The sequence below is a fragment of the Talpa europaea genome (assembly GCF_964194135.1).
Source record: "Talpa europaea genome assembly, chromosome: 5".
NCBI lineage: Eukaryota > Metazoa > Chordata > Mammalia > Eulipotyphla > Talpidae > Talpa > Talpa europaea.
This window is the reverse complement of record NC_140071.1, coordinates 11,550,942-11,572,509: the sequence shown is the minus strand read 5'-3', so window position 1 is coordinate 11,572,509 and position 21,568 is coordinate 11,550,942. Positions and strand designations below refer to the sequence as shown.

Below are 21,568 nucleotides of genomic sequence, written 5' to 3'. Positions count from 1 at the left end.
TTTCTGAAGCAGGAGTTAAGTCTCGTACAAATTTTCTTACTTAGTGGCCTCACTAATTAGTGAGAATGAGTAACATCACTAATTCTCTAATAAAAATGCAATAACAAATAATAAGTTTATAGGAGATGAATTGCCTGTATAATGTGAGAATAAAAGAATTTTTCACTCTCATATCAGAGAAGAGAATAACTGTTGACAGTAGTAACTTATCAAGATTGATGAGTTAAGGCTTTGTGGGGAGTTATTTGCCCATGAAAATGTTTATTTACCAAGCAAAGCAAAGAGGGAGCTATATTTGGCTTATTTTTATTACTTTTCTTCATTAGAATGAAATCAGACTGATATGCAAAATGCTAATCTTACTGTTTCAAGTTAAAGATGAGTGTGGCCATACTTATTCAACTTTCATTTCAAGAAAAGAGATAAATGACGCTATCATTCATTGACAGGACTTAAGAGACCTTCTTTGAATTCTTTCAGTATTATGTACCTTTAGATCTTATCATGCATATGGACTATTTTATTTCCCCTAGCTTCATTCAGACCAAGATAAAGGAGATGGATCACTCAAATATATTTTATCTGGAGATGGAGCTGGCACTCTTTTTATTATTGATGAAAAAACAGGTGACATTCATGCCACAAGAAGAATTGATAGGGAAGAAAAGGCCTTTTATACTCTACGTGCACAAGCTATTAACAGAAGAACTCTGAGACCAGTAGAACCAGAGTCTGAGTTTGTGATCAAAATCCATGATATCAATGACAATGAGCCAACCTTCCCAGAGGAAGTTTATACAGCTAGTGTTCCTGAAATGTCCGTTGTAGGTAAGTTTATTTACAGCATTTATGATGGTATTGAAAATTATAAAATACATACCAAGAAATTCATAATTAATTGAAATCACCTTTAATTCTCTACTCAGAGTACATTTTCTATTTTCTAATGTAGGAAATGAGCCAGAAATAAGATAAATCGTTTTTCACTTCCTAAGATTTATAAGCTTTTTATAATACAAATGGACATTTACCTCTAAAATCTGAGAAAATACCATTGAGCATCAGTAGAAAATTATGAAAAGATATAATGTTTGTCTCATAGATTTGAATATCAGGTGTGTTCAACCCTAACCCCAATTATAAGTACATTGAGAACACCATAGATGTATATGTATGTGTATGTGTATATATATATATATACACATATATATGTATGTATGTATATATATATAGTCTTTGCCTATATATTCTAGTCATAATTTGCTTAAAGAGTTTACCTGAATTGTCTACATAATACATGATGGAAATGATTATATCTAAATCTTTCACATTGATTGTTCAAAAAATCCTTTCTCTGTAACATTATTTATAAAACTACTGTTATCAATTTCATATTCAAATAAACCAGTTGAAAATCCATAGCTAATGACATGCTCTTATAGAATTACAAACTTGGGTTGTGGAAAATCCTCAGGCACAAAACATAAGAAAACAAGAAGTATAATACTCAAGAAAATAAAATTTCTCTTTTCAATGCAAATAAGTGGATGTTTTATTTATAGGCAAAGAAAGTTGACAGTTTTTTTATTATATAGTGTATGACAGATAATTATATACCAGGAAATTATGATAACATTTTTAGAGGTAGATATTTTCGAATTAAGTAGAATCGTTTCATTGTTCAAATGTGAGAGAAGTTGAATAAACTGATGAAACAATTCTGATACTTTTAAAAATAACACTCATAATAGCAAATTTCAACACTGTTTTTCAAAAGCATTGTTCTGGGATTATTATTTAATATTTACTTCACTAAATCCCAAGGACTTTTAGCAATCACCTTACTATAAAGCCCTTCTAAATATCTTGAACTTTATTAAATAGCTTTTAATAGTTTATGGAACTTGGGATCATGTTGGATTGTTTCTAAATTTAGAATTTAATCTATTCATAAAATTGTATTGTAGAGCAGATGTTAATTATTTTTATAGTTAATTAGTGGAAAGAGGGGGAAGAAGAACACACTTACTCCTTTGTGATTAGATATGCCCTTTACATGAAACAAATCTATTATGTGAAAATTAAATATCAAACCTGAGCATTTGAAAGGTGACTACATTTATTATTATCTGAATGCTGTAGCATTACCTATTGCATGCTTAAAAATCCACCTGTTGGCTAACTAAATATATTGTTGAATTCAGAGTTTCCCTGTAACAACCCTCCATACACAATTTTCATCAAGTTATAGATGAATGTTTCTTTAAGAGGTCATTATTATAGCCAAAAATCATTTAAGTCTTCCATGAAAACCAGTGCTTTTGCTCCTCCTTCTGGTACTGTGCAGAACTAAGCTGAATTTGGATACTTCAGGTACTTCTGTGGTGCAAGTCACAGCTACAGACGCCGATGATCCTTCGTATGGGAACAGCGCCAGAATCATTTACAGCATACTTCAAGGGCAGCCATATTTCTCTGTGGAGCCTGAAACAGGTCAGGAATCAGGAATCAGTATTTTATTAATTTGATAATCTTAATGTTTTATAAGTAGAAACATGGAGAAAAGTAAGCAAAACCTTAATATTAACATTCACAGAAGAATGAGGCTGCTACTCTTAAAGATTTAAGACATAAAAGAGGAGGGCCTCCCTGGTGGCCTAGGGGTTAAGTCTCATCGCTATCACCCCTGTGGCCTGAGTTTGATCCATGGCCAGGGAGCTAACCTACATGGCACAGCAGACCTCTCCTGTTTCCCCGCGGCTCCCCTCAGTCATGTTTTTCAGTGAACCCACCTCCTCTGCTCCCCACTCTGTCACTGGTGAGTTCTCTTACCCTTGTCCCCCCACACCTCTGGCCTGTACCCTAGATCTTCTACACATACCATAACACAAAAAAAATATATTAGAAATAAAAGGTGAATGATTGAATGAGCTAAAAAAACATACTTTTTCTATGTTTTCACATGTGGTTTTAGGTCACGGTGACACAGATAGAGTATTCTTTAGGAAATAGAAAAACAACATAAACTGTAAAACTATTTCTAGACAATAAAAGTGAAAAGAAAAACACTTGGTCTTTCAGAAATCACTAAGGCATCCAAGTTGTGGGCTATTTAATCAACTAATAATTGAAATTTTATTGAAGATTACAGACAATTTTGTATCTTCTTTAAGGTATCATCAGGACTGCTTTACCAAACATGAACAGAGAAAACAGGGAGCAGTACCAAGTGGTGATTCAAGCCAAGGATATGGGCGGCCAGATGGGGGGATTATCTGGGACCACCACAGTGAACATCACGCTGACAGATGTCAATGACAATCCACCTCGCTTCCCCCAGAGTAAGCTGCCTTTGGTACTTTCTGCAGGGCAAAAGCTTTAGAGTTGGGGGGGGGGAAGGGAAAGAGAAGAAAAATATCAATTGTCAATCACTGAATTTAAAACACATGGAAAATGTGCCATAAAAATGGGGGGAAAAGGTATATATGCTGATGAAATCATTGCTATTAAAAGATAAAAACTAGATATTTCAAGCATATTTTGTTCAGACACGCACATAAATGTGTATATTCTATATCTGTGATTGTAATCTAAGAGGTAATTCTCAGTGAGCAAAAGAAAATAAGGTTTTATTGGAAAACAAACAAAGGCATACTTCTACAATGAAAGTGTTTATTTCCACTTAGTATTTAATAAGGAGGATCCTAACTCAAGGGTAAAATTTTTCAGTAAAAATCTAATTTGATGTATTATAAGAACTCAAAGGGCTACATAGGGAAACCTTACAAACTAAACGGAATTGCATTTAATACCATGGTGTCAGACTTGTATTTAAAATGTCTGTATTTGGAATGACAACCAAACTAAAACATGTGTATTCCTGATCTTATTTATGGATCCATTTTGTGTTATAGAATTAACCCTTCAAATTCTCAAAATAGGTCGATAATAGGTTAAGAACCATTAGCCTCTCACCATTTAATACAGGTATTTATTCTCCTTTCTAATGTAAATCTGGAGGACATGCAAGTTGAGAGGCTTATTTTAGGTTTCAATGTACACTCCCAAGCCACATTCTGGTTAACCAATAGTTTTCTATTATCAAGAATGTGCATGAAATGCAGACTCTAGGATATTTATGTCCTTAAATTTTAGCACAAGCTGTGTATTTATTTCTAAAGTGATCACCTAATTTTCATTTATTTAGGTTTTTGTTTTGAATACCTTTGTGATAAAGATGAAAGTGTGAAAAGAAGTGTTCTTTTTGTGTGATATTAATGTCTTTGCCGCAAAGACTATTACGTAGAATTCCTCCGGTATGGTAGTGGCTGCCCTGTGGATAGCTCAGTAGCAGACTGTGGAATATTCCTGCCTAAGTCCCATTGCTGCCTTCTTTATCTGGTAACCCTTCCACCTAAGTCAATTAATAGACCTCAGTGTCATTCTGACAAACTGAATAGCTGTGCATACTCCAACGAATGGTGTAAGACTAAATAATTTAAAGTCTATGAAACACTTGACTCAGTGGCTGGCATTACTGCATTTCTGCCCTCAACAATGTTGATTTGTGCAAAGAATGTAAATTTCCCTGCAGATTGACTAATCCAAGTCCACCATTTCCCAATATGCTTCATCTGTCAAAGATAAACGTCCCAGTCATTTGAAGAGGACGGAAAGTGAAAACTCAGGTGTCCTTCATTGTCTAGTTTATTTTATTGTGTGGGTCTATAACAGTCATTCTTAGCATCAATTTTACGATCCTCCGCAGACATTTGACACTGTTTTGAGACATTTTTGCCTCTCTCAATTGGGGAATACTATTGGCACCTAGTGGGCATAAACTAGGAATGCTACTAAATGTGCTTACAATTCATGTGATAAAGAACTACCTGACCCAAATGCCAATAGTGCTAAGGCTAAGAAATTGTGATATTCTCTGTAAGTAACAGTTGAAGTCAACCAATGAATTCATTGGTTGAAACTAGAGAGATGAATTTTGTAAAAAACAAACAAACAAAAAACTCCTAATTTCATTCCTATCACCTTTTAATAATGCAGAAAAGGCAGCTTAGACATAAGTAGATACTGACCACAGATAAGGTCTTGGCCTCTTACTGAATAAAAAGGAATATGTGTGTGCCAAGAGCAGAAGACAGGATTGGGTCTCACTTGAGGAGTGAAATTTCATTGGAACACCTCAGGATGGACTAAACCCAGACATGCAGGCATGTGACTTTCCAAGCAGAGAGATCACATGTGAAAAACCCTGATGTTGGAAAATGAATACTGTAAAATCTGAAGAAGCACTGTGGCAGGATCATTGCAAATAATGAGGAGGTCAAGAGATTAGATCACATCAGATCTGATCAGATCAGGTTAGGTTAGAGAACTCTAAACTCACAGGAACATTGACAATAGTAAAGTTTTACTGGTATTAACAAACACATAACTGAGTCCCTAACCAAAGTTGTCATTAAAGTCTTGTAGTTTTAAGGTATATTAATCCTTGCCCCTTAGTATCATTGTAAAAGAAAAACAATAGATTAGGTTATTGTATACTTGCAAGATGAAGTTGCAAAGAATTTTTGGCACTTTTGCTGTAGATGTTAAATTCTATTTTTCACTCCCCAAACAATATCTCTGTTGAAATTATTTCAGAATTTTGGATTATTTCAATTGATTTAAATTAATGAAAAAACAGTAAGTCATCAAAAAATCTCTTACTTTGTAGTGATAGGCACTGTGTTTGCAATGAAGGACATGAAGACAATTTAGTTTCAATGTATACTCCCAAGTATACACTGAAGATAAATAATTCTTGGTACCTGATATAAGGGATTTATTACCTAGCATGGGAGAGAATATTTCAACATGAAGGAATAAGTGTGGCAAAGGAGTTATGCATAGAATGGAATGGCTGAACAAAAAAGCAACTTTTATCCAAATAGTGGAGGTGGAAAAATGTGTGCATCCTTTACAGTGGGTGCTTTTTTTGTATAGACCTTACCTCTTGATCTAAATCCTTTCTTAAAATGAGTACTTAAACTGCTATAAACCATAAGGATAGGGAAAAGAGAACTGATGTGATTAGAAATTAGCAGTTACCGATTTGTGAAAAGGCATATTCTGTGCAGGAAGAATAAGAAAGAAATGATAAAGGACATACTTCAAATTGATGGTGAGGATTGTGGCTTGTGATGATTTACAGATAAGAATAATGTTCGTTTTTCTGTAGTATTCATTGTTATATATTTCTGTGATTTCATAACGCTAAGCAAAACAACACGAAGGGATGCAAAGGACAGAAGTGAAAATTGTTTCAATGAAGTCTAATGCAATGAGCACTAAATATAGCAGCTACTGGGATATCCATGATGGGGTAATTGTGGGCCATCTTTTCTAATAGGACTTAGTATAAGCTGGGAGTAAAAGGTTGAGGAGTGAAGGAAAGGCAACAAGAAGATTGAAGAAATAATACCTTTATATTAAGAATCTGAGATGAACAAGAAAATAAAATAATAAAGGAATATGTTGTAGTGATTAAATCTTGGGTTAAGAGTGGATCAGTAGATAATTTTTGAAAACCTCTAATATCTAGACTCTAACTAGAAATTAGACTACAGTGGCCAACAAAGGTCCTGAGCTCTTGATGAAGGTGTAGACAATGAAGTGATAACCAGATAAATGGATAATATGTCTGTAGTATGCATTATGTGATAAGACCAGAGAATGACAGGAAAGCTATTTTAGGAAGAAGGCATAGAGAAGTCTTCTCTAAGGAAGACTAAATATTTCAAAATCTTAAAAATGTATAAAATAGGTCATTTGTTTTCTCAAGGTCTTAGTATGATCATATAAAGTATTTATAGTGTAACAAGAAATAAAGCTGCATATACAAAATGTCCTCAATAGTAACTGTAACATAGAATGTAGTCTTAGTAGATAATAGCTGTTTCCCTTCCCTTTTGCTTCTCAAGGAGTGTGTTTAAAGTTTCTAATCTTATTGTTTTCTTGCTCTGATGCCATGTTGCTGTTCTTTTATGGCCAACCAGAAGTTAATAAAAGCACCTTAAGCCTGGAGAGACCTATAACCTCAGCAGCCACAACAAAATGAATGTACTTACCTCATGTGAACAAATGAATTCCAATTTCCCTGCTCTCCAAGCAATCAAACATCCAACAATCCCTGAATTTTGCTAACATAATAAAATGTTATACTTCTTGACCATATATCTAACTATCTGGTGTTCCAACTTAAATATTTTAGTCTTTTTCACCCCATTTTCTTCCTTCTTTCCCTAAAATCAGAAAAACAATAATCTTCTTAGAAAAGGTCTATGAAAAGATTAAATTACATGAATCTGTATGTTGTAGGTCTTGGTAAAAACCAACTGGGGCAAAGGATTTATGCCCAATACCCTTTAAAAAAAATCTCTAGGAAAATGTTCAATATAGATTTTCATCCAGACCAGAGTCAGTGATTAAGGAAGGTTTGAACTGCAGAGGGCATGCAAGTCCCTCTTCTTTGCCTTAATACAGCAGAGATTAATATCGTGTAATATGATTCTCAAATCCATTTCTTATAAAAGTATCAGAAAGCAAGGTCAGGCCTAGAGAAAAAAGAGTTTTCAAGCAGTTATGCTGATGCTCAGGGTCCTAGCCAAGCAGCTGCTGGCTCTAGTTCTTGGATGGGGCAAGAACACAAGAAAAAAGAAGGAAACTAAGTATCTAAGACTCAGATAAAACATTTCTATTCACAAATGAGTCCACTCTAAAGCATAGTTCAAGAAGACCATTTCTTTATTCACATATAGTTGCTTTCCCATATATCTTATAATAAAATAAAAGAGAAAAGACAGAGAGAGAAGATTATTTTTAGTCTATTTAACAGTGGATCTGGGCTCCTGAGTAATCCAGTTCTCATGTGTATCATATGCCTCAGCTATTCAGCATTGAGTGACAGATATGTTTGCACACAGCTTAGGTGGACAAGCAGAGTCAGGTACCAGTAATGAGCACATTCATGTAATGTCAGCTCTGCTGAGAATTTATGAGGTGGAGGATTTTTATAAAATACAAGCAAAATATCATATGATTAAATGATGGTCTTTTGTATTTTACCCTCTTGAAACAAGTTTGAAGATATTATATATATATAATATACATATATATGCACATACATACATATATGGAATCAATATCAAAGTTATGAGAATTTGATATAATTATTAGGTAAACTTCCAGATATTTCCCAAGTCCACCTGAAATAGTGAACTTATTGCTGTCTAGTACATTTATTGCCATCTATTATTGAGAATAGTAGCAAAAATAAGTTTTTCACCATTTGGCTGTTACTTCTGAAAATGTATATACAATTTCTCATGAGATCTTTTTATGAATGTCAGTTATAGGTGATAGGACACTTTGAGTGTGCAAATAAACTTAATGAGAGTGATTTTCTGAGGATTTGTGATACCACATTTTTATGTTTGCCATCAAAATTATTTCTAAAGATTATATAAAACTGCAGGCAACTCAGAGGCAATAGTAAGCAATTTCAGAATCACACAGAGTCTAAAAGGAACTAAAAGATTTCATATCTATGTTTGTTTTTCTTGTTTTAGCTGAATAAACTTGGTTGACTACTGATTTTACTTAACCCATTAATTGGATTAATGTGTATTATGTGGGGATTGCCTAAATGTAAATGAAATAAGTCAGCCGTATTAAAAATAATATCAATAGGGACAGAGCTTATAGCATGCATAAAACATCTATTAAATATAATTCCAATAATAATTAATTTAATCTTTATAACATCTGCATGAAGAAGATAGTGCAGTTATCAATTCCTTTTTATTCATAAAAAGAAAATCACTTTTTTTCATGGTTCTAAACTAGGAAAAAAGTAAGAGTCAGGTCAAGACACAAAAACCAATGCTTCTATCCTGTGTAGATAATAGGAACAACTTCAAGTGTGGCATACTGAATTCTTAATATGTCTGTACATTTTGATACAGACACAGGACAATGAAACCTTTACTGGCTGGTGGTTTTGCAGTGCCTAGTACTAAACATGAATGACCCTTTTGCTGGGATTCTCCTGCTACTTGAACAGATAAATAAACAAGTTTTCACAAGAGAAGGTCTGAAAAGGAAATGTCTATATGATACATACATAGGGATTTAAGACACTTGCATTCTCAGAGCTGTGAGACTATCATAATCCTGCCTAGTACAAGAGAGATTTGATTTAATAAGTGCTGATTTTCGCTTTGTAAATAGAGTCAAACTCCCCTCTACTGGGGATTCCAAGGTAATGTAGGCCCCAGGCTGATCTGCATATTTTAAAATTATCAAGCACATTTCAGCTAGAGCAGTAGTCAGGTATGTCCCAAGGAAGCTTTAGCATGAAAAAGAAGGGAATGAAATTTAAAATGTGTCTGTTTCTCTTTTTATTATCTGGAAAAAAATGAATACTCTTATATTCAAAAGTGCTTTTCTACAATTTGTATCACTTTGATATAGCTGTGATTAACCACCAGGGTATCATTAGGTATTTGTAAGGTTCTTTCCCATAGCCCTAAAACCTATAATTTGTAAAAATTATAAAGAAATAATATCACTGAATCAGACCTTGATTTATTAGACACTAATAAAGTCACACCATGTGACTTTAGTCTTAAAATGATATTTTTAAAATGAGAAGTGAGATACAGGATGTATTTATAATTGGTTTGTATTTTTTATAGAGTCTCTCTCCACACACACACACAAATGCACATATAAGCCCCTTTATTTGTTTACATTGTAGTTTCTTTCACATTCAGACTCTATTTTTTTATTGCCTGATTTTGTGTCTGTAGTTTGTGTGCATAAATGCATAAATATAAACACACATATATATATATGGATGTTTACATATACACATTCATGTCTCCATAGTATATAAACTTATGTGTACAAATACTATTGGAGCAAGATGCAGTAATAGTCATGTTATAATGGTCAATGAAAGCCCAAATCATACAATGCTAAACATTTCAGATGTCAGGGAGTAGGAGAAGAAAAATATCATGTAAGAATTTTCCAGGTAGGAAAACAAAGAGCTTTGGGGCATAGAGAACTTTGTTTGGAGATAGACTACAATGAACAAAGGCAGTGTCAGAAAATGTGTGTCATTTGATAAGACTATACCCACGGTTGGAAGAGGGATTGTGAGAGATAAAAAATGGAATTGCAGGCAGTCTAAGCAGTGAAAAAGACGGCTACAAAAACAAAATACCATGTATATTACCTAAGAGACCAATTTTTAAAAGAACACCAGGAACAGTTCTTCATTTTGACTAATTATTTTGGCAGCAATGAAGTAAATGGCTTGGATTAAAAAAGCAAGTGTTGAGAGTCTTGGAACTAACTAACTCTGAGGAGAGGAAGGATTCGAGGTATATTTAGGTGAGTGATACAAGGACTTAATAATTAGGCAGGTAAAAGGCTTGAAGGAAAGAAGTAAGCAAAAGATACTTTCTTGCTTTCTTCTGGAAGAGTTTGTTTGAAGAGAGAGACAGGGATTTCAGTTCAAGTTGAACAATTTAAATTGACATATGTGCAGAAAGATAAAGGACTTCAAATGTCTAGTAGATAGTGAAATATGATCTGAGATGCACATGATCACAGCTAGACTAACTGAAGATTAATAAGACTGAGGAAGTGCACAATTTTCCATGTATGATTAAAATATATAATTCTCTAAGAGACATATAAATTATATAAAAATCTGCTTGGAACTTTCTAATTACCATTGCCTTAAACATTTGACATTTTTGCATAGTGAGATTCAAAGTCCCTTTGTTTTATGGTATTTTCTAGAATAGTACCTCTGGACAGGTATAGCTATAGTGATATAAAATAAACTGTGTAGATATGTTTAGACTCAATCAGGCTGCTCTCACAGACTTTTTAGTATACCTACAATTTCAGGTGAGACACATTATTAAGAAACTGAGCACTTGATATAATGGTAATATGTTTATAAATGACCAATTTAAGATTATCTTAACCTCCCCCAATCCTGTATACTTTTTTTATGTTTCTATTCATCAAATCGTGTGTCTTTTGATGACAAGTAACTTGGAAACAATTTCAAAGTCATGTATCAAGATGGATTCCCCTCTCTTGAGATAATGACAGTTTCTCTAAAAATCTTTGTCCTGTTCCTTAGCTGAGTGGCATAAACAGGAAACTAAGACTTCGTGCAGCAATCTAGTTTTGCTCTAATTTAACTTAAATGCCCAGAGCTAAGTTGGTGATTATGTCTCCAGAGCTCACAAATTTAGGTTTCTGTTTTTCCTCTGGTGAGTCTTCAATGCCAAAGCTTCAATCCTTTGTCTGTCTCTGGTGTGACTTTCAGCTCTCCTTTGCTTTCTCCTAAACACCCATTTAGTATTACATAATTTCCTTAACTACTCTGCAGTTTCCTCCAAGGAACTTTATCTTGTTTTTAATTTCTTCCTGTTAAGCTCATTAAAAAGCATCGTTTAACATTATACAATGGAATAGTGTATAAACATGCATAATTGTGTCATTTTTCTTAAAGCAAGTATTGTTTGAGATTATTTTGCAGCATAGAGATGTTACAATAAGATTACACCCAAAACAAATAAAAAAATTAAACTAATGCTAAATTATTTTGTTGATTCATATATGACATGCTTTTTTTAATCTCAACTCTGGCAAAGGAGAGAGTTCTTATGTAAATGTGAATAGAAACAAGGACAGGCAACAAAGGAAAAGACAAATTATTTCTCTTTGAACCTCACTGTTTTTTTATCAACAAAACAAAGCAGCAGTTATTTGTTGCCAGTCTCCAAACCTGAATTTGCCCTCATTGCCCTCACAGTTGTTATTCTGGCATCTCTTCTGTTGTTCTTAAGGATGTCATCCTGTCACATCTTTCACTTTGCCAGCTTATATCATTCTCCAAGGTCTCTTACATGAAGCTGTCAATTATTTCTATTTCCAGTACACAATTCGACAGTGTTTTTAATATTCCAGTGCAGAGGTCTTATTGATCCAATTTTGGATAGAATCAGTGATCTGGAATATTTAGCCTTGAATTGTAAAAATCCAGAATGACACCAAACTTATTTGAGATCTTTATAATAATAAAAATTCAGGTGTTGTGTGAGATTGCCAATGACAGTCTCAAAGGGCACTTGTTTTAAGGAGTCATGTATTTAACCTGTCCTTGGGAAGCCGTCTTTGCAATATTATCTTTCAGATTTTTACTTCTAAATACAGCTTTCTGTATGTGATGCAGAAGTGGAAATTACCTTTCTCTGCCTCATGTCCATGGCTTTGTACTTTAGTTGATAACCGAAGTAAGAATATATACACTAGGAAGAAATATTTATCTACCTTGAAGATTAAAAGAGAAGCAGATTATTCAACCTGACACCTGAGAATGAATATAAAACAGCTATAAATTGGAACTGATAGGAAAGGATACCACATAATTAAAGTTCCATCAACTGTAAGATAAAAAATAAGAAGCATGCAAATTGATGTCTTTAGGAAAAATGAAAGGTAAGATGGGTAACAGGCTTTGCTTTGTCAGTGTAGGTATAACAATCTATGTCTCTTTTTGGTCCCCTCCTGCTGCTCCCCTACAAGGTAAACCCCCAAGCAGACTCTTAATTAAAGTAATATCAGTTTGCTTGACAAAATAGGACACCTGTGTTCCACAGAATCATCTTAGAAATCTTTTTAAAAGTATGAATAAATAACCCCTTCATGCATTTGACTATAGAAATGCATTTTTAAGTTTTGAAATAGACCTAATAAATCTTATGCCCAAGTATAGACCATTTCCAGTGAGAGAATTATCAAGTATATATATGGTAGTCACTGAATAAATATTTATTGAATGAATTATTAAAGTTCTCTTATAATCAAAATAATTGTGAATGTACGCATGTGTGTACATATACCATATATATTTATAATATAGTTGTTTGAATTAATGAACAGAAAAACTAAATTTTCAGTGAGCCCTCTATATTCATAGCGTCCACATTTATAGATTCAACCAACTATGGGTCAACAATACATACTATGCAGTTAAGCCTATAATGGCTTTGTCGCTACTGAACATGCACATACTTTTTCTTGTTATTATACACTAAGCAATGCATTATAACAACTATTTCCATAACATTTGCATTGTATTTAGCATTGGAAGTAATCTAGAGGTGATTAAAGTATAGGATAGGATGTGTTGGTTAGATGCAAATACTATGCATTTTTGTCAATGGACTTGAACATTCCTGCATTTTGGTCTCTGCATGAGACACCCCCCCCCCCCCCCCCCCCCCCCCCCGCTGTTGAGTACTGAAGAATGACTGTACTATTTTGATGGATGAGTTTAATCTTAATCATGGCTTTTCTGGAAAGCATGGATATCTTGAAATTGCTTTCATGAATGTCTTAGGGGAAAATATACATGTCTCTGCATATATGCATACATAAACACACAAACCACTCATACCCCATCATAGGTGTGTATGTATAGCTCTTCCAACTAATTACTGTGGAATATAGTATATATAACTTAAGCTTATTATAATATGAACCAATGGAACATGGTTGTTTTGTAATGTAGTCTCAGAAAATTAACATGAAAAAAGCCTATTCTAATCAAAATGAAATGAGGTTTATAATAGAGATAGTCTCTGTACCAACCAAAAAAAATAAAATGAACTGATAAATAATTTTGGCTCCTTATTCAGAAAATTAAAAAGACAAGTTGAATGCAGATTATCAGAATCTAGGTATATGCCTAAAAATACAGGAAATCTCAAGGATGTCCAAGCTAAAAATTAAAAGTGGGAGAAAAAAATTCCCAGAGACACATCACAGTGAGTGACAATACTCACAGTGACAGTAAATAAAACAAAATGGTTCTTTTTCTTTTATTCTCTGTCTCTCTGATTAAAGGAGATCCATGATATGAAAACTTTTTACCATAATTTGATAATCTTTTATCAGCCAGAACTTTTTCTATTTAACTATTTTTGAAAATCACTTGCATCAAGGTATTAAATTCAAAAAAGGTTTTTCTAAATGGTAAATATCCATTCCATTCCTTACCGATAACTATAATCCTACAGAAAACAACTTTAAATGATATTTTTCCAAGTTCTTCTATTTTAAGCTACAGTTCTCAAGTAATATTTCTTCTTATTTGCTCAAATAATTTTACACATTACTTTTTGGTTTCCTTTCATGATGATGAAAATGGAGCTCAGCAACATCTTAATCTGTTCTCCCTTAAATACAATGTTATCTTTTTTTTTTTTTCAGTTTCTCTACAACTTTTTTTCTGAGTTATATTTTCTAAGATATTACAGATTTGTGCTTTCACTTGTACAGCCACTGCTCATTTTTTTTTTTTTTTTTGTTAATCCTACCCCATGTATCTTTATTTTGGAAGCATTCAGAACTGCAAACCTATAGCCCTCAGTATTCCTGTTCCAACAAGATTGATGAATCTCAGAAGCTCAGGAAAATCTCCCATCCCAAGCATTTCTGTTTTACCTTTATAACTTGGATACATAGTTTTCTGAAGCTGATGCATTTCTACATCTTGATTTAACTCCTTGTTTTCCTGAAATATATCCTTCTTTGCACTCTTTAAAATCCAAAGGGAACTAAATAGGTGTAGTGAAAAGCTACCTCAATTGACTTATCATACTTGATAATTAATGGTGGTCAAAGTGAGCATTCAATGTGCAAAATTATTTTATGATCAATTTAGTAATTATATAAATCATAAATATAATTATGAAAATAATAAATTTTAATCTGATATGTGTGAGTATATAGGTTTTATATAAATATCAATTAAGTCATCCATATATTTTATATTTATATTGTTAAGAATTTCATGTATTTGCAATATTTCTTGGTCTGGTTGCCTGATCATTAATTGAAAAAAATCAGTACAATTGTATTTCATATATACTTTAGATTTGAAAATAGATAATCATGGTAGTGGAGATTTTAACAGAAACCAGATTTTACAAGTCATTTACAAGTCTTTTATAACACAGGTGAAGAAATGAAGAGTTTATCCTAACATGAATAATAAGAACAGTGATACAAATTTTATATTATGGAAAAGTTACTTCTTCTGTAGTGTAGTAAATCACTGGGTTGAGTTGCCATTTCTATAGGATTTCATTTTTAAAAGAATGTTCTTGCAGTAAGTAGGCTAAAGTTTATGATGCTCCATGGAAGAAGCATAGCGAAATAGAAATATATCAAAGGAAGAGTAAGTAGCTAGCTGTCAGGTGGTCTTGTGTATAAAATCTTGCATAATAAAATTGTATTAAATTGAAGTAAGAAAAGCATATTGGAAAAGCCTAAAGGAAACCAGTTTTATGGAGATTATTAGTTAAGAGAGTGAACGGTAGGACAAAGGAGTCAATTTATGGAGGGTCATCCTTTGGGTGTCAATTTATTTTTAAGGACAGTGGAAACAATCAAAGAATTTTAAAGTTCTGAGTGATTATTCATATGTTAATGTTTTCAAAAGAGTAAAATGGCTGCACTGTGTATTGAGGTAGTTGAGATATGATATGATTGGACTTAGCCAAATATAGGAGTTTGTAAAGCAGGGGGAAGTTTCACATTTCAGTATTTAAATAAGTATGTGGTCGTTAAACTCAAAGAAATATAATGGGCATGTGATATTTAGGAAAAACCCAACTAAGTCCCTATTTTGTATTACATCATTGATAATACCAATAGATATATAGATAGTATAATGCCTGACAGTTGTAAATGATATGAAGAGTGGCTAGAAGAGGTATTTTCAGCAAAGCTATATTCAGCAGGTTGTTGGTGAAAGCTTCTGAGGAAGACACAGAAGAACAGTGATTTGAAGGAAGTGAGCAAGATTCACTTTCATCCAAGGAAAAGGGAGCCTAGGAGAAGCAGCAGCAAAGGCAAGGAGAAACAATAAATCAGTAACCTATGAATGAGCTGAGAATTGCTTTCAATAGTTACCAAAGATAGATAAAAAAGGAATATGTAAGAAGGAGAATAGAAAACACAGACTAAGAGACAAGCTGGCCTGTGGTGCAAATGAATTTTAATGACATCTCCTAAGAAATGATGTCCCAAACTTAGCCACCGTAGGTACCTATACCAGTTTGTTAGGGCTGCCGTGACAAACTACCACAAACCATGTGATGTAAATCAACCAACAAAAATTTATTTGGTCATGGCTCTGGATGTTAGAAGTTCACAATGCAGCAGGATTTGTTTCTTCTGAGGTTTCTCCTCACCATGTATTATATACATGGGCTTCTCTTCCCAGTGTCTTCACCTGCTCTTCATTCTGTGCCTGTCAGTTTCCAAACCTCATATCAAAACACTGGTCAGATCGTATTAGCCCCACCCTAATATCTCCATTTAACCTTGATTACCTCTTTTAAAGGCCTGTGTAAATATTGTCACATTCTGAATTTCTGGGGGTTAAAGCTTCAGTATATGAATTTGAGGGGACATTGTTCCCCAAATACTCAGCCCATTAAAATGTCATATCCTCAGATTTGGGAAAATGTGCCATGGTTATATGGGGGTAGTGGAGTAAGAATTTTATATATGTGGCAGAAATAGCATGAGGAAAATGTATAGAGGAATGTAGAAAGCCTGGGGCAGCCTGACTTGGGGGCAAATACTTCCTGGAAGTGACTAAAGGCAAAATACATTAGGAAAGACACACTCAGACAAAAGCATGACTGTCAAAGAGCTTTGCACTTTATTATGTATATTAAAGAGAATTACTTAAGGTTTATGAGCAAGAAGGTGCTATAATCAGAAGTGTGCTTCAGGTCCATTAATCTGTCAGTAATATGTAGTTTACGATCAGGTGCTAAAACATAAATCTCATTAGCAGTCGAGGCGATTCATGTTGGAAGCACATCCAGGTGCACCCGGGCTTTAGATAAATCCTTGTTTTGCTCTGACATAGAGAGAAGTTTGTCAGAATTTAGTATTTTTACACTGACACTGTGAAGGGCATCGTTGTATTTCTCCCACAGACTATCCTTTTTATTTTGTTCTGTCTCAAATAGAAATAGAATCCCTACCCATTATGGCTGATTTCAGGATATTTGTAATGTTCCACTCTGCACCTGAAATAAGCTATGAGTAATAAGTAACTAAATAAAGGAAAAACAATTTAATGTAAATATTCCCTATATAGTCCATGATCGGTTGTGATTGTGTAAACATGCATAGGTAGGTACATATCTGCACTTAATAAATGACCTCTAGTTACTTAGGCAAATACAGAAAAAGCAACCTACTCATTTTTAAAAATAGTTTCCTTAATATGAGATTGGTACTCACTATTCATAATATGCCCAGTCCAAAGTTCTACTATTTTTGATCCTAAACTTTAATTTAACATTATCCATATTTTATATATTCAATTTAATAATTGGTCAACATTTCGTGGAGAGCATAAGAGTGATAGGCTCTCTCGCATAAGAATCTCTCGTATGCATTTTACCTTTGAATATTCTATCGAGAAATGTCTCTCCTGTCTGTTTCTTTTTTCTTCCTTTATTTTTTGCAGACACCATCCATCTTCGAGTTCTTGAATCTTCCCCAGTTGGTACAGCCATTGGCAGTGTAAAAGCAACTGATGCTGACACTGGGAAAAATGCCGAAGTAGAATATCGAATTATTGATGGTGACGGGACTGAAATGTTTGACATTGTAACTGAGAAGGACACACAAGAAGGCATCATAACTGTGAAAAAGGTGCCCAGCATCAGTATAAATAAAAATTTTCCTGTTTAGAGAGTAGAGATTTTACTATGTGCTGTGCACTCATGTGTTATCCACTCAGAAATACCAATATAATTTTCAACTGTAATTTATGTTGTGCAAAATATGAAGAACATAAAGCCAAAGTTCTTCTTGGACATTTCATCTCTGTTTTTGTTCATTGAAACATGAAACCTGAGATTTTATAAAATTGAAAAGGCAAGTTTATATATGCATGATTTTATTTCTAATCCATGTTAATAAAAGACCCCATAATAACTTTGTTTTCTTTAAAAAAGTTTCAGCTAATAATGGCAATTTATCATCACAGTTGGAGGCATAAAAGGTAGCATGCCATCTATCCAGATGTATGAAGCAATAATTAGAGTTGCTAATAAAAAGAGACAGCATGGATTGGAAGATAATTTAATTGTTCACATTTTCCCTTCTGCTACATAAATTAAACTTTTCTGCTAACATATGCTCTGTGATACTGTTTAAAGGTAACTAGTTATTTTTTTATTGGAGAGTTAGTGTGATCATTATATAAAAAAAAAAAAAAAAACCTCAGTAAAATGTAGGTTCTAATGAAATGTCCTGAGCACTCTATATGTATAATGTAACCATGGGAACACTGGTCAATCATAAAATTCTATTTCTATTTCTATGAGATTCTACTGAAAAAACCAAAGTACTTAAAAACCCAAGGTACTTAACCAACTCTTATTAAATGGACAGTGACCTGCAAAGGAGAAAGCAATTTTCTTGTTTTTCAAATCTGGAAAGGGATAATTATGCAAATTGAATCTGCTGATAAAATGACTGAAGGAATCTGAATCAATGATGCCATGTTTTCTGTGAACAAACATACATTTTAGAGTGATTGAGAGGTGAGGCCTTGATTTTAATTTTGTGACAGTTAAGCTATATCATTATTGATTCCCGTTTTTGTTTTATAATATAAAATAATTATTTTGCAATCAAAATTTTTCTCTTTATACAATGTCTAATATTAATGTTGAACAATTTATTAGTCTTCTAAATTTCATAAACCTTATGTAGTACCATAGCCCATTAAACTTAATAGAAATCTCACAACAAATTTAAAAAAACAATTGAGTTTTTTTACAGAGAAATTGAAGAGAAGCCAACATCTCAACACATACACACACACACACACACACACACACACTACACCAGTCCATTTTTTTAATGAGTCATCACCTTATGCTCTAGGATTTAATAGCCACTCAATTTTTCCAAAATATAAAACTATTATTTTCCTGTATTTTGAAGTATTACATATTGAATACATTAAATAATAAAAGTTGAATCCTAAGTGATATATATATATAAATTATTTTTATTACCTTTAATTATTTACAGTTAATGAATACCTTGACATAACACAACCAGACTTTAAAAATCTACTGTACCTTGGAAGGAACATTTAATTCAATTTACCTCACTCTAATTTGATGATTTATTTCATTATACAGCCTCTTGATTATGAGAGCCGACGACTTTACACTCTGAAGGTGGAAGCAGAAAATACCCATGTGGATCCACGTTTTTATTACCTAGGACCATTTAAAGATACAACAATTGTGAAAATCTCTATAGAAGATGTGGATGAGCCTCCTGTTTTTAGCAGATCCTCCTATCTGTTTGAGGTTCATGAAGATATTGAAGTAGGCACAATCATTGGTACTGTAATGGCAAGAGACCCGGATTCCACATCTAGCCCCATTAGGTAATTATACCTCTACTTAAGATGAAATGAAAGGAAATTAAAAAATAGAGACATCAAGAAATTTCACTTACAGTTTTTAATGCTTTGAGATATGAGTCTCTCTGTAAGTTGTTTATCCATGAGTAAGCACAGGTTTCAAGGAAACTGTCTCTGATTGTTGGTACAGGGCTTGCATAGGCTTCAGAGTTTACTCCAGTTCCAATCATGCCCTTTTGCCTGAAACCTGACACTTCTCCTGTGCTGTGTCTTTAAGATATGGGCTGTGTTGACCCTACTCTAGATAAGGGGCAATGTGTCAGCTGTGCAATCACAATACAATCAAGTCACTTTATTTGTGCCTTCAGGTTATTAAATAATATGTGAGTTGAGAGGATTTTTAGCCATTCAAAAGAATATAATTCCAGCAATGTTACAATGCAGTTATATTGTGATTTTGGAAATGCTCCTGTCTTTCTGCCTTCAAAGAAGGGTCAATTTTAGTCTATTTTGACTGTATCAAAAAAAAAAAAAATAGCGCATTCCAGAAAAAGTAGAGTAATTTTATTTTTTGATCTGCTTTTATATGGGAGTTTGGAAACATGAGATATGATAAACACAGGCAATGAGATTCAAATATTTTTGCTGACATTTGTTCTATCATTTGAATAATATTCAGTCTCAAAAGAATCACTCACCTTCGACCGTTAATCCAGCATATGTTGGGATTTCATTTCTCTAATTCTCAACAGACTGATTTTACTTCTCCCTTGTACCACATGGACCAATCAAGCAAGAATTCAAATGGTTGGGTAATTTCCAAGCATTCCTCTCTGACTCCTTAGTATACAAAAGTAAGATGTTCAGAACTCTGAATTTAATGTACCATGTAACACTAGTTCCACTTAAAGTTAGAAATTTTACCTAAATCTTTCTTATGTTCATTTACAACATCCCAGATTACAGACTGGCAGCAGAAACCTGTGCATGGTAATCATGGACAGCTCACAGCTGCTAGCTTGTCTTCCCATAAACGCCTCTTCCCCAATCCATTCATCTTTATGGAAATGGTTGAACTCCTTGATTTTTTTTTCCTTTGAAGTGTTTACATAACCAACATGCACATTTCATTTTCTTCACTGAACACACTTACCAACCATCCCATTGGCATCGCTATTAACTGACATTAATAGGCTATGTTCTCTGTTCCTGCTTTAAAAGATCTTTTTTAAGTGAAATATGATATATTTTTAGGAGCGTTCCATTCAAATTGTGTTATTATTGAGTGGCAAATAATCCATACCATGAAATAGATTTTGCATCTTCTTATATAGACTGGTGATTAGTATATGTCAAAATTGGCCTGTGGGTTTTTGAAACAAATTTAAAATATTTAATAAGGGCTCAAGTCTAAGGACAAGAATTAAAGAAGACACTTACTTATACTACGTGCGGCAGTGTTAATAAATTCATTACTTTTTAATAACAGAGTCTATGCCATGAAGGTTATTGTATATTTGAATTTATGCTACTTAGGTGTAGAAAATGCAAATGAATATCCTTGAATGTTATTCTTCATATGCCATGAAGATAGAAATGTATGTGAGTGTGTGTCTGTCTGTGTGTGTGCACATGCCAAAGAACATTACTTTGCTGATGCAATGTACTTATGGGATGGATCATACTGGACATGTTATAAATTATTTATATCATATATTATGAATGATAATGCAATAATCAAAGGAGTCTATTTAAAATGTGTCTTGAAAATAATTTTTAAAACAAAAATGAAAGTTAACACATATAATTCGTTAATAAAGTATTGGAAAATACATGTTTAGAAAAATTCAGAATCTCTATAGCTTCAAGATAATTTCACAGTCTCCTAAATTTTATTATTATTTCTTTAAACCACAAGAAATAATTTAGAAAAAAACATAAAACTGACATGGCAAAGATGATACTTTATATTGATTTGCATTAGCAGCTTCATATTGT

At 33.2% G+C, this 21,568-nt stretch overlaps 1 protein-coding gene across 2 annotated transcripts in view; it reads left to right on the top strand.

The window, feature by feature from the left end:
- CDH10 (cadherin 10) overlaps positions 1–21,568 on the top strand; it is a gene marked incomplete at its 3' end in the record, with an annotated part of 69,987 nt that overhangs the window by 27,521 nt on the left and 20,898 nt on the right. For both annotated transcript variants that reach the window (XM_084232862.1, XM_084232861.1), the window contains exons 2-6: positions 534–828; positions 2,374–2,493; positions 3,174–3,341; positions 17,648–17,835; positions 19,341–19,594. In XM_084232862.1, coding sequence (XP_084088988.1) covers positions 534–828; positions 2,374–2,493; positions 3,174–3,341; positions 17,648–17,835; positions 19,341–19,594 — 1,025 coding nt within the window. The remainder of the gene's footprint in view (positions 1–533; positions 829–2,373; positions 2,494–3,173; positions 3,342–17,647; positions 17,836–19,340; positions 19,595–21,568) is intronic.